Genomic DNA, 16,032 nt, shown 5'->3' on the forward strand with positions numbered 1-16,032 from the left:
TCACTTTTGTCATGCTTTACGCTGAGATAAAGCTAATCGTCGAGTGATCACGGTAGTTCTACTTGCCTTATTTGAACATTGGCAGAAGATGTAACTTTCTCTCACCCATCTGGAATTTCCCCGCTACGCAAACACTTGGTAGCTGGTAGCAGCAGGAGGCAAGAGCATTCCTTAAAAAAAACACAAATCCCACTTCTAATGCTCTGCAGTGCTCTCTGAATTGCGGTGTGGTCCCCTTGGTGGCAATTTCTTCTTCATTTGGACACAGAATAACAGAGTTACAGCCGTTTCTGTTGGTACAACCTCATCCAACAGTACCGTGTTGGCCTTGCTGCCATGACCCCGTGGTCTCCTCAGTGATGCTGATGTCAAGTCTTATCCTGCTCACCGTGACATCCCGTTCCACACACCCGGGGGATGCACCAGGACAAACCTGATGCAGCTTTGAACCAAGGCCAGTGTCTTATTTAAGGCTTTGGCAGAACCACCTGTTCCAGAGCAAGGTGAAGAACAAAGCGGGTATTTGCCCCCGCCATCCTTCCAACACCCTTAAACTAAAATTAGCCTCTAATAGAGAGGTAGATTTAATATCATTTCAAGCTCTAGGGTTGTTTTATTCCTAATCAAGTCATTTTTAGTCTCTTCTTCCTTATGATCCTGCTTACAACGTACTGCCGGCACATTCTATGACATCATCTGTACAATAACACATGCAGTATGTCCATCAGTTCATTAAGGTAAGGACCTGCCTTTGCACATCACCGATTGGGATCTCCAGCAGAAGGGCGCTTTTCTGCAAGTCTGGAGCTTTGCTTCTCATCAGTGTTGATGTTTCAGCGGTGCAGGAGGCTGCTGGGTTAGTCATGGTTTCCAGAAGTGTGTGCTCATTGTGGCTTTGGGAAGTGTAAGGTTACAACAGCCCTCAGCTGAAAAGCTGGATTAAAGTACTTCAGGGTTGCTGAATTGATTTGGGGCATTTCATTATTCTATTAACTGGTACCTTGGGACTTCTCTGCTGGCACATGGTGTTAGTTCAAGGAGAAAAAGTCTAGAGGGATCTGCTAAGAAAGACAAAGAGTGGTCTTGACCATTATCCCTTTAAATTAAAAAACCATCTACATTAATCAGATTTTAACTGACCAGCAGCCACAGCAGCATCCACACATGAAAGAAAGTGGGTTCTGACTCAGATTCTACCAAAAGAAGCACCACAGATTGAGTTTGTCTTCAGTCTTGGGGACATTTTCAGAGATGGAATGACATTGCTCCCAGGTGTTTGTCTGCAGATTTCCCAAAAGCGATTTGGACAATTGAGAAAACCAGGCTGAGTTGCCTCCTCCGCACAGACAGGTCACGGGCTGGATACCGGCTCAGAAATCCTTTCTGGCCCAGTCTTCTCTCAGAACTTGGCTGGAATGTCTCTCCAGGGAGATCAGGGGCTGGGGAGAGCTGGGAATTGCTGCTGCCGTCCGCCCGGCCCTCCTCGGGACACAGGATGCGGGGAAACAAGAGCAGGTGCTTTTTCACACTGGAATTTTTACAAGTTGGAAATCCCACACGCAGCCTTCCTGCTGTTCAACACGGTGTTTTGTTTGCCGGACCTCAGGCATTTCCCTCAGGGCAGCGGTGCCTTTTGGTTTTGTTTCTTGCGCTTTTGAAATCCCATAAAGAGTTGTTTTTCTGCTCCTCTGGTAAAAGCAGCTTGCATGACAACTTCTGGGGGGTTTCCATTAGTTTCTGTACGCATGCTTTGGCTTTTTTATACCCAAAACCACTTGAGGAGGATCCAGGTTCAGCTGGCAGTAGTACCTGCTCTCCTACAACTCCATCTGCACAACCTAAATCTGATCGCAAGCCTTTGCCCACAACACCCATTGCCGTGGAAGGGATACTGATTAAATTTTCTGATGAAAGAAACAAACAAATTGGTTTTAAAAGCAGTCAGGCCCTCTCGTAGGAAAATGACTGAAAATGGGCCAGCAGAGCGTGCAACATCACCGGGGAAAAAATGACCTAAATTTCTTCCATAAACGAGGTGCTCGTCAAGTGAAAACAAGAGGAGGAGGAACGTTTTGCAATGAATTACTCAGTTGTGGAATTCTGTCTGACATTTAAGCACAAAAAAATCACTTGCTGGAGGCAGGAATCTCCTCATTCCTTCTTGCTTGCACTGTCTGAAAGCTGAAGGTCGACGATTGCAAACGAGTTTCCAAATTTCCATTTCGTTAGCAGTGCCCGCTGCTCATCACCACATCCCTCACGTCCTTTTTTTGCCACACGCTATCAAAAGTGATTGTGAAGATGAGGCTGTTGATACACTTGCTTTGGAACCCATAGGGTGAAGCTTCCCTTCCTTGAAACAAAAGCCATGCTGGATGAATACATAGTAAGCTTTACTAACAGTAGTAACTCATGAGTAATGACCTTTTTTGGTATGTGTCTGTAGATGGTATTGTGTTTCTACCACCCACAAGTGCTCGTATGTGCGTGTTCTCCACCCTGCTGTCTGCCCAGCTGCTCCTGGCCCTCGTGGCCATGGAGGAATCCGGTGTTTAACCCCGTTCCTCGCAGACGGGATCTGCTGCAGACGCTGTCCCAGGAGGGGGGACACGGGCAAGCAGCTACACATGGCTGCTGTACTCACCACAACAGCAAACAGCATCATCATTTAGTAAAACTTCACAATTTGGAGCATACATCCCTCAGCTGAAGGGCTGTCGAGCTGAAGTGTGGAGGAACCAAGTCCAACCTCTGGTCCGGTGCAGCCTGATGACTTCTATGTTCAGTATGTCCCACAAACACCACCCGAGGAGAAACGAAATTCACTGTAAAATTAAGCGTATCCTCATATGTTTTCCCAAAACAGAAACATAGAGTTGTTCCTGTTGTGTGCCAGTTCAGTTCATAGGCAGGAACTCCTCTGCTAGTTCTCAGAAATCAAATAACCTGATACCACCTCGTCTGTAGGTCTCCTTTAGCAACGCTTTTTGAGTCACACTCCCACAAAAAACAGCAACAAAAAGGTTTTAAAAGACAGTCATAAAGAGGAATAAGGAATTCATTGTTCCCAGAAACTGGTGTTGCAAACAGCGCCTCTCACCCCCGCCCCTTTAGACAGCAACAGCCAGACCCAAACACACCGCAGCCCCTGTATTCACCCCGGGATCTCGCTGGGGTCCCCATCCTGTGACCGAAGTCACAGCTCAGCCGGTCACCCGTGGAAGGGGAAGGACAACACCGAACCAAAAGCAGCTGATCCCACGCAGCCCCGGCCCTGCAAGGACTCAGCTCCCACACCCTCAGCGCGGTGGAAATTCCGACAGCTCATCCCCTGCCGCGGGATCACGGGATCACAGGATCACTCACGGCAGCCTGGGAACAGCTGCTGATCTCAAAGGGCAGCGGATCTGTGACCAGAGATGCTGAATCACGGGCAAGGTGGTTCCTGCATGATGTCATGTCAGCAAACAACACATGAAAACGGGGCAAAAGAAGAACTTGGGTTTGGTCTTGCCAGAGCTGATCTTTCAGGTTCAGAGTCATGAAGTGGGGAATATACACTTGTACACTCCTATTCTTATCTGCCAAGTTTCCCAACTAAAGAGTCCTTGTCTTAACTTCTGGGAAGACCAAGAGAAATCCAATAAACCACCTCCTGAGCTCCAGCAGCGCAGAGACAGAAACAGAAACCAGAACCTGTGTGATCTGACCAAGCACATTGAGCTGAGTTCACAAACCTTTCTCTGATCCCTTATGCTTTATAGTCCAAAACACCCTGAAATCCCCACGCCTGAGCCTGGGGGGCAGCACCCGGACCCCCCAGGTCCTCCTCGCTGAGCTCACATCCCGAGCACTCGCTGGGAAATTGTCATTCCCCGCACTTCCATAGAGAAACCATCGAGTCTCCGGCTCCTGTCCCCCTGTCACAGCCCTGTCGGGACACAGCTGGAGCTCCGCTTGGCCAGAGCACAGAAAGCCCAAAGCCCAGCCCGGGACACTGGGTCCCAATGCCTTGGGTGCCCAATGCTGTGAGCAGTGACAAGGGACAAAACGCAAGGACCACAGCCCTGACTCTCCCCCACATAAATACAGCATGATGAGGTCCCGATTTCCAATGCTGCTTAGTCATTTCGGCACAGCAGGCTGTTCTGACCATCTCCCTAAACATTGGGTAAGCTGGAAAATACCGTTGTTTTTAAAGCAAACAAACAGTTGTTTTGGGAAAACTCCTCTTTTCCGTTGACCCAGATCATAATACATAAAGTGCTTGTGGTTCTAAATAGCGAGGCTGTTGTATAAGGATGTTATAGCCTGGGTCATTCCAAGCTCCCCGACCATGTTTCTCAGAAAACTGACGTAAGTGAAAAATCACCATAAGGTTTACTAATATATTTGATTTTTCTCCAGGCTGAGCTGGCAGTGCCCAGACCTGAGCATTATAAACTAAATACCTTGGGAGCAAATTTGGGGACCCAAACAATGGCTGAACAAACAGCAGAAATGTCCCTCAGATGTGACCCTGTTTTATGGACAAATTCCTCCAAGTGGCATATTAAAAATCTGCTATTTTGGAACATGCCTGCTGCAAAGAGCTCTGAAGACCTTCAGAATGTGGAACACAGGACGCTCATCACATTTTACAAGAGGGAAAGGAAGAACATATGGGGAAAAAGGGAGCACCGCCAGCCCCCCTGCACCCTGAGGCCAAACAGGGCTCAGGATCGGGGACCCTCCGGTCATCCGGCTGCCAAAGCGTTTGTGCTTCTTCACTAGAATCATATCTACAAACCAGTTTCCTTTTCATTAACGTTGTTCACTGAGGTTTTCACATTTTCATTAAAAGCACTTATCAGACACATCCTAGTTTTGATTGACACGAGGCAAAAATTCTCATTTCATTAAAAGAAATCCATCTCCTCACCTGACGTGCCAAGTGACGCCGACCCCGCGGGGCTGCCCGGTCCTCACCCCTCGTGTCCCGTGTCCAACTGGCCCAGACTGGGAACGGGTGGCACCTGCTGTGTCCCCCGCCTTTGCTTTTCAGGATGTCCCATGCTCAGAAGCTCCGTGACCACAGATGAGATCAGGGATTATAACCTGAGGAAGAGAAGAAATAAGGGCATGAGGTGAGAACGGCACCGCCTGGTCCCACCCCAGTGACACCGAGCCCGGCGGTGGCACAGTGGACGCTGCCAGAGCCGAGCTGGGTGCTGTGGCACAACCAGCACCTTTCCCAGTGACACAGAAACCACAGAATAGAATAACCTAAAAAAGATGTTTAAGATTATCGACTCCAACGCTGCCAAAATGGAAAGTTGCCCAAATCGATTACATTTGCTGTCAGTTGGAGCTGTTCTGCTCCTTTAATGTTTGCTAAGATACTAAAGTAGTCCTGGGAAGAGTTTGTGGGTTTGTTTGTTTTAAGATGAGGATTCTAAAATGTGTATGGAAAAAAAACCCCACACATTAAAAATTCCTTGAAAATTTAGTTTGCTATAAAATATTTGAACAAAAATAATGACTGATCATGTCATTTTTATAATAACTTGTATTCCTTCCATAGAAATTTATCAGGTAGCTTATGGGAATTTTGCTTCCCTTTGCCTCCCATGTTAAAAACAGAAAAAGAGGTCAAAACCAATGAGGGAACAAATACCGCATACAACCACAATTTTAAGGTCATGCGTCGGCAGAGTGTGCTGTGTGACACAGTGGGTCAGAGCACCTCGGTCACCGTTTTCTGTAAAAACAGGGATGCGACTTCTGCTTGTTTTGAGACGTCACCCGCGAAAGCCATGGGATGCTCAGACAGAAATAACCATGGGCAAAGACCTCCAGCAGCACGGGAGGACTGGAAAACAGTAATAACAGGGGGTGGGTGAAAACCAGCGCTGTATGGTGGCAGGTTTGGGTCCGGCAGCATCCCCGGTGCTGCGGGGGTGGTTTTTTGTCCTGAGCATCAGCACCTGATTCCTCACCTGGATCAGGGTCCTCTCTCCGGTCACAGCGCTTGGCCTCCAGCTCGGGTACCCCAGCTGAGCCCTGTATGCTCCAGCTCCTCTCCCGGACACGGCTCGTTCTCGGTCCCATCGCCGGGCCCTGCAGCAGCGAGGGACGAGTCTCAGCAGGGGAAGCCTGAGCGTGCAACACCAGGATTGCAATCGGAAGAAAGAACCTGCGATCAGAAAGGAAAAAACCCCAAGAGATGCACGATTCAAAAGAAAACAAAATTTGCACCTCCTTGTAACAGTGATGGGCAAATTCGAACAAGTTTGGTGTGTGTTAGCAGTCCCTGAGTCCTCTAGCACAGTGTCTGGGGGGCTCAGCCCAGCACCGAGCACCACGGGAGGGCAGGGGGTGAAGAACCACCTCCAGCAAAACAAAAATGGGGGGAATCTGCAGGCAGAAAGGTGAATCTACCTGTTGTTGGACTCGGTTGTAACCCCAGGGTGTTGTAACCCCAGGGCTGAGGGTGACTGGAGGCTGTTTCAACATGGATTATGAGTCTGAGCATCCCCCTGCATCACTTTGCACACCTCCAGAATTCCCCCCCGCTTCATCCCGCAATCTCAGCTCTCTGCACCTGCAACTTCGCTGCGTGAGCCGCCTACGCGTGACCTCACTAGAAAACCACCTCTGATTCCTTAAACTAAGGCTGAACATTCACCTAACCCGGTTCCAAGCCCTGCGGCGCTGGCCCAGCACACGCCGTATTCTCCTCGTGTTAAAGCGTCAACGTGTCCGAACCGCCCTCGCGATGGGCAAGTCAGGTCCTGCCGAGGGGGGTTTGTGGGTTTGAGGAGCTGCTGCCACCTGAGTCACGGCCACACCTGCCCACGGAGTCACCCGTGGCACAGGCGGAACACTCAGCTGTGCCTCAGCGCCTGAATAAACGAGTGGGTGTTTTTTTATTTGGTTGTTGTTGTTTTTTTTCCCCCTGTTTCGACAGCACTGTGTGATAGGGAAGCCCAGCTCGGAACAGCTTGGGCTTTTTATGCAGTGCTCATTGCATTTGGGGAAATTATCTTCTGTGTAATAAATATCTGAGTCATCCCCGAGAGAGAGCTACGTCCACATTTAAATGTTACTGTGTACTTGGCCTCAGCTGCAGCTGATGGGGAAAACAGCCATTTAAATTAGCAGGAAGACTGTTCCTCTTCTCTCTCCAGGCTTTGGAAACTTCAGTGAAAACCAAAAGGGGTTTTTATTCCCTTAAGTTATTTCACCTTATCAACTAATTAAACTTGTGATCAGCCTGAGGTTGGGCTGTGACCACCAGCCCTGGTTTGGGCTCTGGAGGCTTTTCCAGCAGAGCCCGTTCCCTGGAACCTCAGCAGGGCTCACGTGATGGGTGTTTGGATGCCACGATAAAGGTCAATATGAACCAGATAAAGGTCAATATTGCGAGACACCAACACCCAAACAGGCACCAAGGCACTGCCAGGACAAAACCACCTCGGCAGAGCAAGATAATGACACACAGGCACTCATGAAAGGTCCTGAAAGAGCAAGTGACACTGGTGGCACCAAGCTGGGGAGCATCACCCGCCATCCCCAGCCCCTCTGTCCTGGTTGCACCGATGGGAACGTGGAGCACTGAGCTCCTCTGACCCGGGCTGGGAGATCCCGGGTGTCCAACATCCCCTCCTGCTGCAGCGAGGTGAGGTCTGTGGTCCCCACTGTGCCCTGGCACGGAGGTGACAGACACCCATTGTGTCGCCTCCAAGGAGGGGCCAGACGTGTTTGACCCCCGCTCAGTGCTGGGAGGGCCACAGGGGTCAGCAGGGTGACACTTTTGGGGAGAGGGGGTGGGGAGGACCTGGGGGGTTCCTCGCTCCCACACCAGCTGTGCTTGGGGGCGTTCGACCCCTGGGAGTCACAGCGGGCGGGCGGCAGCTCCTGCAAACCTCGGGGTGGGACCAAATCTGCAAAAGCATCTGCTGCATCTGAAGGGACAAAGACCTGTCCAGGCTCACGTCCAGACGGGACAGAGCACTCACATGTCAAATAAATCGGTGATACCTGAGCATGGGGAGTTTTGGTTCTTGTGCAGCCTCCTGTGTAGGATCTCAAGGCCAGGCTTGACAAAGCTACAAGAGGATCACCAGGATTAGTCCTGGCTCAATGCAGAGGTACAAGTGAGGGGTTCCCTCCACTGCTTTCCAGTAACCTGCTTCTCTGTGTCCTTGGTTGAACTGACCCAGGGCAACATCAGGATCACTGAGCTGCTTCATCCCCAGAGCCCAAACCTGGGGTGAGCTGGTTGTAGGTCTGGGACGCCCAGATGAAATTCTGGGACCCCTAGTTGCAAGCCTGGAACTCCTAATTGCAAGTCTGGGATCCCCAGTTGCAGGTCTGGGATCCCCAGTTGCAGGTCTGCAGCACCAGAGAAGAGTGAGCAGACACCAAGAGACCCCAAAATAGCCAAAAGACAAGAGCTGCCCTCAGGACCAGCCCCATTCATCCAGCCCCATGGATGAACAACTCATCATGGCAGCAGGGTGAACCCGTGTCTGTGGGCAGCCAGGGGAGGTTAAAATCCCCTCTTGGATTTGGTCACATCAGTCACCCTTGCACAGGGGATGTGTGGGGACACTTCCACAGAGCACGTGTTTTGGAGCTCTCAGTAGCTCCCAGCTGGGGTAACCCAGCCCTCTTTCCAACCACAAGCTATTCCTGGCAACTACCCAGCTACAGAAGTTATTAAAACAGCCCAGTTCATTCAAGACAGAAGATGCAGGCTCTGTGTCATCAGGCCGGAAGATGCCTGAGAGGGTCACCCTCGTTGACTTCCCCAAGTGACATCTGCAAGGCTTAAAAATAAAACCCAACCCACTTGCTGTCAGCACGAGTCCTGCTGACTCAGCAGCCCCTGGGCAGCATCCAGCCTGGCCGTGGCCCATGGGCTGGTTTGGGTGCTGGTGGTGTCGCATGGGTGGGGGATGTTGTGTGGTCACGGGGTGGAGCACGTGCAGAAAGCTGGGGGGGATAAAGCAGAGTCAGGTGGTCTGGGATCGCACCACCACCTCTCTCCTCCAAATGAGACCAGGAAAGACCTCTGGTGACAGAGAATTGTATAATAAAATAACTTCTTTGGTTTCCTTCTTTAGAAAACATCTCTGACGCACAGTATAAAAACAGGTAGTTCAGAAATAAATTTCAAGCCAGCTGTACCAGTGACTTCAGGGCATTCTACAGGTAAAGTGTGTCTCAGTAGTCAGCTCCTTTCTCAAAACAGAGTACAACAAGCAAATGCAACTGAATCATCTGTCAGAAATACTGTTAAATAACCAAGAAAAACTCCAAACAAAACCAAACCCAGACAGTTTAAAACAAACCCAGACAGTTGTCTAAAAAGGAGGAGCTGGGTTCTTCCCCAGGAAAAATGACCCTGGCTACGTGTTTCTCTTCTGATAAATTATTGACCTTCACTGAGTGCTGGAAAATCAGCGGCCAAGCACCCAGGGAACCCCCAGGAGCTGCCGCAGCTGCTGGTGCAGGGATGTGGGTACTCACAGTGACCCCACACTGCATCCCCCCTCTGCATCCCCCCTCTGCATCCTTTCACCACACCCCTCACTGCATCCTTTCACATCATCCTCCCCACTACATCCCTCACCGCATCCCATCCCGGGGGCAGCGATACGGCTGCAGGCAGGGCCAGACCCACCGCAGCACGTCAGCCCTGCCCCATCACTCGTTTCCACGCCACATTTCAAGTTACGTTCAGAAAAATTAATAAATTAGTGAAACCACAGAAGAAAAACACAAAACAAAACCCCCTCCAAAAGTTCCGTTTGCGTTCTCAGTACAGGAGGAAGCGCTGGCGGACCTTCTCCTCGATGGAGTGCAGCTTGGCAGCTCGCAGCGCTTCCAGCAGCCCCTTGCTGACCTCGGAGTTCCCTTCTTTGAGGCGGGTGAGGAAAGCCCTGAACTTCTCCTGCTCGGCAGCCCTGTTCTCCGGCACCTGCTTCCTCGGCGAGTGCTCCAGGATTTGCTGCAGGCGCTTCAGCTTCCGGATGGGGATGTTCTGGTATGCCACAAAGTCTATCATGGCTTGTTCACAGTCATCATCTGCTGGAGCTGAGGAGAGAAAACCACCCAGAGGTCAGAGGGAAGGTGACCAGGGGACACCGGGACAGCAGGTCGCAGCCCCATCGAGCCTCTCCATGGACATCTGCCCAGAGAGGTGGTGGGTACCTGATCCCTGGAGACATCCCAGGCCAGGCTGGATGTGGCTCTGGGCAACCTGAGCTGGTGAAGATGTCCCTGCTCATGGCAGCGGTGGCACTGGGGGAGCTGGGGTGGTCTCTTCAACCCAAACTGGTCAATAATTCCCTGATATTGTCCTCACTTGGGCAAAGGTCTTGGGACACAGCTCAGACTGGGAGTTCCCAACCGAATGAACCTTGATGGGTGACGTACCACTCACAACGCATCTTCCAGATTGGGGAGGGTATTTTAGCTCACACAGCCACATACACCCATGAACAGGGGCTGGGAACCATCTGCCCATGCACGCTCCAGTCCCTGCCCGGGATGCAGCAGCATCTCGCTCGCAGCAGCTCGTCCCTTCCCCAGGTCAGGGGCAGCAGGTCCAAACAAGCATTTTGCAAGTGGAAAAAGTGAGGTTGGAAGGAAGAAGGAGGAGGAAAACAGCAAACGTGGCATTGTTAGGTGGCCAAAGCCCATCTCTGCCAGCCAGCTGCCCTGAAGGCTGTGTCCCAGCAGCAGCCCATCCTGCATGGGGCAGTTAAGAAACAACACGTAAAAGTTCCTGTAATTTTGAAAATAACAAATATACCTTTTCCATGGAGTAGAGGAAGAGGGAAACTCCAGAAAAATTGAAGTAACCACAGTAAGTATTTACACGTTATTTTTCCTGAAAGCTTCTGTTTTCCCATGCAGATTTTTCCATGCGGGGACAGGACAAGCCCCAGGCGCAGCCCAGATTGGGGCTTTTGGACAGACCCAGTCCTGGCTGGTTAAAGCTCTGCTAGAGCTCGCCCCACACAAGGAATGAAGGCAGAAAGAGTTTTCCAAGCCAAACGATGACTCAGTGAGGAAGAAACCAGCCCAGTTTCATGCCATTGTAAACTGGGAAGGGTGTCACTGGCTATATGGGGCGGGTCAGGCTCTGCCTCTCCTGCAGGTTTGGGGTTTATATCATGTTGTTGCTGTGACTGCAGCGGGGAGGGAGGCAGGTGCCTGCATGCCTGTGGAGTGAAATCACTATGAGCCGGTGTTAAAAATACCCCTGGGCTCCCATTGCTCACTGGCTCCTCTCACTCTATAAATAGGCAAAGCGCCCGTGTGGCCGCGGGCGCTGCTGCCTGTCCAAGGGCGGCACACGTGCTGCTGGCACCTGCCCGGCCCCAAAACCGTGTCCCACTGACAACAGATCTTCCTGCCTCCTCTCTCCACTGGGATCGCGCTCCTGGCGTGAGTCAGGCTGGGGACGGAGAAGAGTCCCGTGCTGGTGGGGACAGAATGGAGAGGCAAGACCTGCTCTCGCATGCTGCTGGGGGAAAAACCTTCTTGCTCCATCATCACAGAGAAGATTTTATTGAAGGTCTTCTACCAAGCTTTGTCCTGATAGAAAAAAGGGTTTTTTTATACTGGAGCAACCTCTGCAGGGACGTGGGGGAGTCACCACCGCTGGAGGTTTTCAGGACGTGGCTGGATGTGGTGCTGGATAATCTTATCCACGCTCCCTTTCCCGTAAAAGCTTGGACTAAATGAAAAAGCTTGGACTAAATGAACTCCAAAAGCCCCTTCCAGCTGTTCTGTGCCTCTGTGGTTGATTATTTTTGGAAGTTCAAGGGTGCAGGTTCATTGCCACCCAGACTAGTCACGTTGAATGTGTATCTTGGCTGGATGCTCAAGGTAGAGCAGGTGGTTCAGAGCAGCTGCCCTGCCTCACCTCAGTGGACACCAGTCCGTGAGATGGTTTTCAGTCCCTTTCTCACCCATGACTTGTTGGGGTGCACATTACACAGCACCCCTGGACCAGCCCATCGCTCTCCCCAGCTCCTTCGCCCTGTGCTTTTGCCAAGGAAGGTTGGCTCAGATGATCCTTGAGGCCCCTTCCAACCTGGGGTTCTATAATTCTATGAATCTGGCAGCTCTTGCCCAACCTTCAACCCCCGCCGAGGCTCAGTACTACATTTGCACTACCACGGTGGCACAACCGACACCATATCTCTACTATTTCACCCGAAAGGTCAAAATCCACCCTACGCTCAGCTCCGATGAACCTCGGACTCTGCTCCATTCACCCTGCACAAAACAATGCTCTGGCTGCAGTAAAACCTTCCTGTAACAGAGGCGGAAAGCCCAGGAGGAGCGAGCAGGAGGCGTGCCAGGGGCCGAGCCGCTGCCACAGCCCTTCACACCGCGGCTTTTCACGGGATTTCACCGCCGGCTCTTTGTTCTGGCTGCACGTGGAGCCTGCGTGGGCTTCGGCTGAGCGGTGGCTGTTGTGCCTTGTCTCCTGTCCCTGCCTTGCATGACTGACCTCAGAGCGGGAGAAAGGCAGGCGGTCTATATTTCATCCATCATCACCATTAATTATGGATCACCCCATGCTTTTACAAGCTATTTCACCTCAGTTTGCATCTAAGTAGAAAAAAAAAACGGCACTGAAAAGTTGGCTCTTCCCCTGGCAGCATCATGGTCCCAGCATTCCCCCTCAAACTGACCTGGTCCCTGGGTGCTGTTGCTCCTCCCCAGCCTGCAGGAGGTGCAGAGGGTGTCGTGGTACTTGTTGCCTGGCACGTTGGTCACCTTGTTCAGCTTGGAGCAGTTCTGGTGCTGCTGGCACGGCTCAGTGCTGGATTTGGAGGAGGAGAAGAAGCCGGGGGGGCAGGGGCTGCACTGGGTGTTCTTGAAGGGGGTACCTGTGATGGGGGGGCAAGGGGACCATCAGCCTGGGGTGACAAGCTGGGAAGGGAGCAGGGGCAGGAGTTGGGGACAATGCTGGCAAAGAGTGCCAGACACCGCTGGAGCGCCAGGAGGATGTTTTGGAAATGAGCTCTGCCTGCAGCTCCCCTGGGAACCAGCGACTTGCAGGACAAACAGCAACACCTTTCCCTGGCGTTTCCCAAACCAAAGCATTCGGCACGTGCCGATAAAATGTCAACAGCCTCCAGACCCAGGAGGAGATCTCATCTGCTACCGAAAAGGGTCACGTTGTGGGCAGGAGACATCAGCAGGGATGATGACCCCGCCGAGTGCCAAACCAGCCCTTTGATTCATAGCAGAGTCAGGAGGCTCCAGGCCAAGTGAAAGCAAAAGTTGCTGGGAAGGTGAAAGTTCTGCTGCGGGTCAGCTCCTGTTTCACAGGGATGGTGCCACGGGGACGGGACTGCAGCAGGAGGGGCAACAGCCCCACAGGAGCAGATCTCACACCCTTTTCATCTCCTCATCATTTGCCTAGTTAAGAACGAGGTCTCTACATTGTCACAATGCATCATTCCCCACACAAGATACCATTTGTCAAAAAATAATAAGAAAAAATTAGTTTCTCCTCAAACACGTCAGTTTGTTCACATGGCTCCTCGGTCTTCCAGCCAAATCTGAAGCTTAATTTCAAAGGGCTTCCCCACATTGTTGGGGGACCTAATTCACCATCGTTGCGTCACTGCATTTTGTAACCGTCACGTCCTACAGAAAAATTAAACCCCAAACCACAACTATCAGCGTCAGCTGAAGACAACAGGTATTTCTCCTCTGGCCTGGGAGCCTGGAGCTCTGCTGAGCCCATATGGAAAGGCTTCAAAAGCCTCTGCACTTCAAAGCCCGAGCAAGATAATGCTGGTTTTGCTGATGCTGCCTCAGCTGCAGTTTCCAGACAGAGCCTGGTCCTTGGTGATTCAGAGGAGAGCGAGAGGGAAACTCACTCGTACGCAACTTGTATTTTTAGAAAGTTTGCACATATCCCAACAGGGGCAACCAGGGGATCAGACAATTCTGTGCTCAGGGAACAATGGAAAAATAACTCCCCTAAAATCTCTCGTGACTTACGTCTCACCAGGGGACGGAGCCTTGAATTCGTGAGTCTCCCCTAGATGTGAATTGAAACCAGGCTGACTTCATTGTTTGGGCACCTGCCCATGTATCCATTTCATGTTTTGGATACGGCCTCTCCAAATTGCTCAATAATAAACCTCAAAACCCAGCCCCAGAGCTACACACATTCAACAGCCCTGCCCTTGCATAATTAGCAGCCCTTTGTAGTTCTGACAATTCGCATTCCCCACTCCCTGGCTGCCTGGGAGAGGAGCAGGAGCCCTTTCTGAAAGCCCTGGCAGGGTGAGATGCTGCTCAGGGATGGGGAATAAATCACAGCCCAGCTCTGCCTGGTGAAGCATATACCCAGGACTGTCATGTCCCAGCTAAGAGTGATGCTGGGGGCTTTCAAAGTCTTTCAAAGCAAAAATGGGGAAAAAAACTAACAAATCGCCCCTTGGAAGAGAGGCGGGGAGCAGTTTCACATGCCAGCAAGGACAGCACTGCACTGGTGTGCAAACAGGGAGCAGGTGAGGCTATGGGCAATCATCAGCCACTGTATTTCTCCTTGTTTTTTAGCTCCAGCAGATATTTTGGGATGAAACAAGAGCCTCGCAGCATTCACACCGCTGGGGTACTCACCCAGGTTCTCCACGCCGAAGCCCGGTGGACACTCGGAGTGCGGGATGCAGAACTCCATCTCGGAGTAGTAGCCTTCCTGGCACTGGCAGACGCGGTTGTGGGTGGAATTGCATGGCTGCACCTCCACCTGTCTCTCCCCACAGATGACGTTGCAGTAGCGGCATTTCTCCAGGTAGTTCCAGTAGTGTGTGTAGTGCAGCTCGGGGCAGGGCGCGCACACCGTCTGCCTGTCCCTGCTGCAGTGTTGGGACACGAAGGTCCCCGGCGGGCACTGCTGGCAGGTCACCTTCTCGTGGGTCACAGCATCTTTCCACTGGTAGGTGGGTTGGGCGTTGCAGCCAAGCTCAGCCAGGAACAGGAGGAGAGGGGCAAACATCCACTGCAGCACAGAGGGAGCAAAGAGCCCTTAGCGCGTCCTCTTGCAGAGGCAGAAGCAGCAAGTGCAGCTGTTGTGTTACGGAATTCATTACCATCGTAGGTGCAAGAAGTTATTCTCCCACCTCCTGCTCTCCCCAGCCCCAGGGGCAAAGCAATGGTGGTACCAGGGATCAGCCGCTGCCCCCATGTGCTTCCATCACCCCCCCCGCTTGTTACCCCAGGTGACACAGTGTCTTTCCCAAACAATGCTTCTCAAACCCACTTGGTGGTGCCTTTGCAACCCTGTTTCCCTCTTTCAGCACTATAAGCAGCTCCAGCACATTCTCCCCGCTCTTTTCACCCCAGTCGGTTCCCCACTGTTCGGGGTAAGACCTTTGCATATCAAGAAGCAGACAGAAAGTTTTCCAAGCTAGAAAGAACTCTGAACTTTTTTTTGGAAACCCAGGTACTCTGCACAGGACTAGAGAATCCCAGAGTCTTGTTTATCCTCCCTTTCCTTTCCAAAGCACGTGTGCCCGACTTTCCTGTTACCTTGGCCAGATGCCTTAAACTGAGCGTGTGGCAGGACAGCATAGCACCAGGGGCTCCGAGCGCCGCAACCAGACACCTGGGGATGCAGAGAAGGTTCCTCAGAGGCTGGCGCTGGGGACAGCGGCTGTGTCACAGCTCTCCGCAGCAGCACCGATCCAGCCTTCCAGCCGCAAAGCAGAAAGAGAAGCGAGTAAGGGCTGTTAGGAAATACCGAGTGTTCTCCTCCGCCTTGCAAGCAGTCCCTCCGAGGGAGATGCCGGCTCTGCCCACCCAGGGCCAGGAGCAGAGTCTTATAGCTCGGCGAAGAACCCGTGCAAGGCTGTGACACACTCATCGCCCCGACATGCGTAAGCGGGGGAGGAAAGTCACCCCCCAGCCCGGAGGCAGCAGAAGTGGGCGAGGTGATGGAGGAGCAGCCGAGGTCTCCCTCCCCAATCCCATCTTATTCCATCCAGTCCCATCCTCCCCATG

At 51.9% G+C, this 16,032-nt stretch overlaps 1 protein-coding gene across 1 annotated transcript; it reads right to left on the bottom strand.

The window, feature by feature from the left end:
• Positions 1 to 9,805: 9,805 nt before the first annotated feature.
• TNFRSF6B (TNF receptor superfamily member 6b) lies at positions 9,806 to 15,603 on the bottom strand (the record flags this gene model as incomplete). The annotated part of the gene is made up of 4 exons (XM_080354685.1): positions 9,806 to 10,083; positions 12,702 to 12,899; positions 14,653 to 15,031; positions 15,562 to 15,603. 4 exons carry the CDS (start codon positions 15,601 to 15,603, stop codon positions 9,806 to 9,808), a joined length of 897 nt encoding a protein of 298 aa, XP_080210811.1.
• Between the last annotated feature and the right edge of the window lie 429 nt (positions 15,604 to 16,032).

Source organism: Nesoenas mayeri (assembly GCF_963082525.1).
Source record: "Nesoenas mayeri genome assembly, chromosome: 16".
In the NCBI taxonomy this organism is placed as follows: Eukaryota; Metazoa; Chordata; class Aves; order Columbiformes; family Columbidae; genus Nesoenas; species Nesoenas mayeri.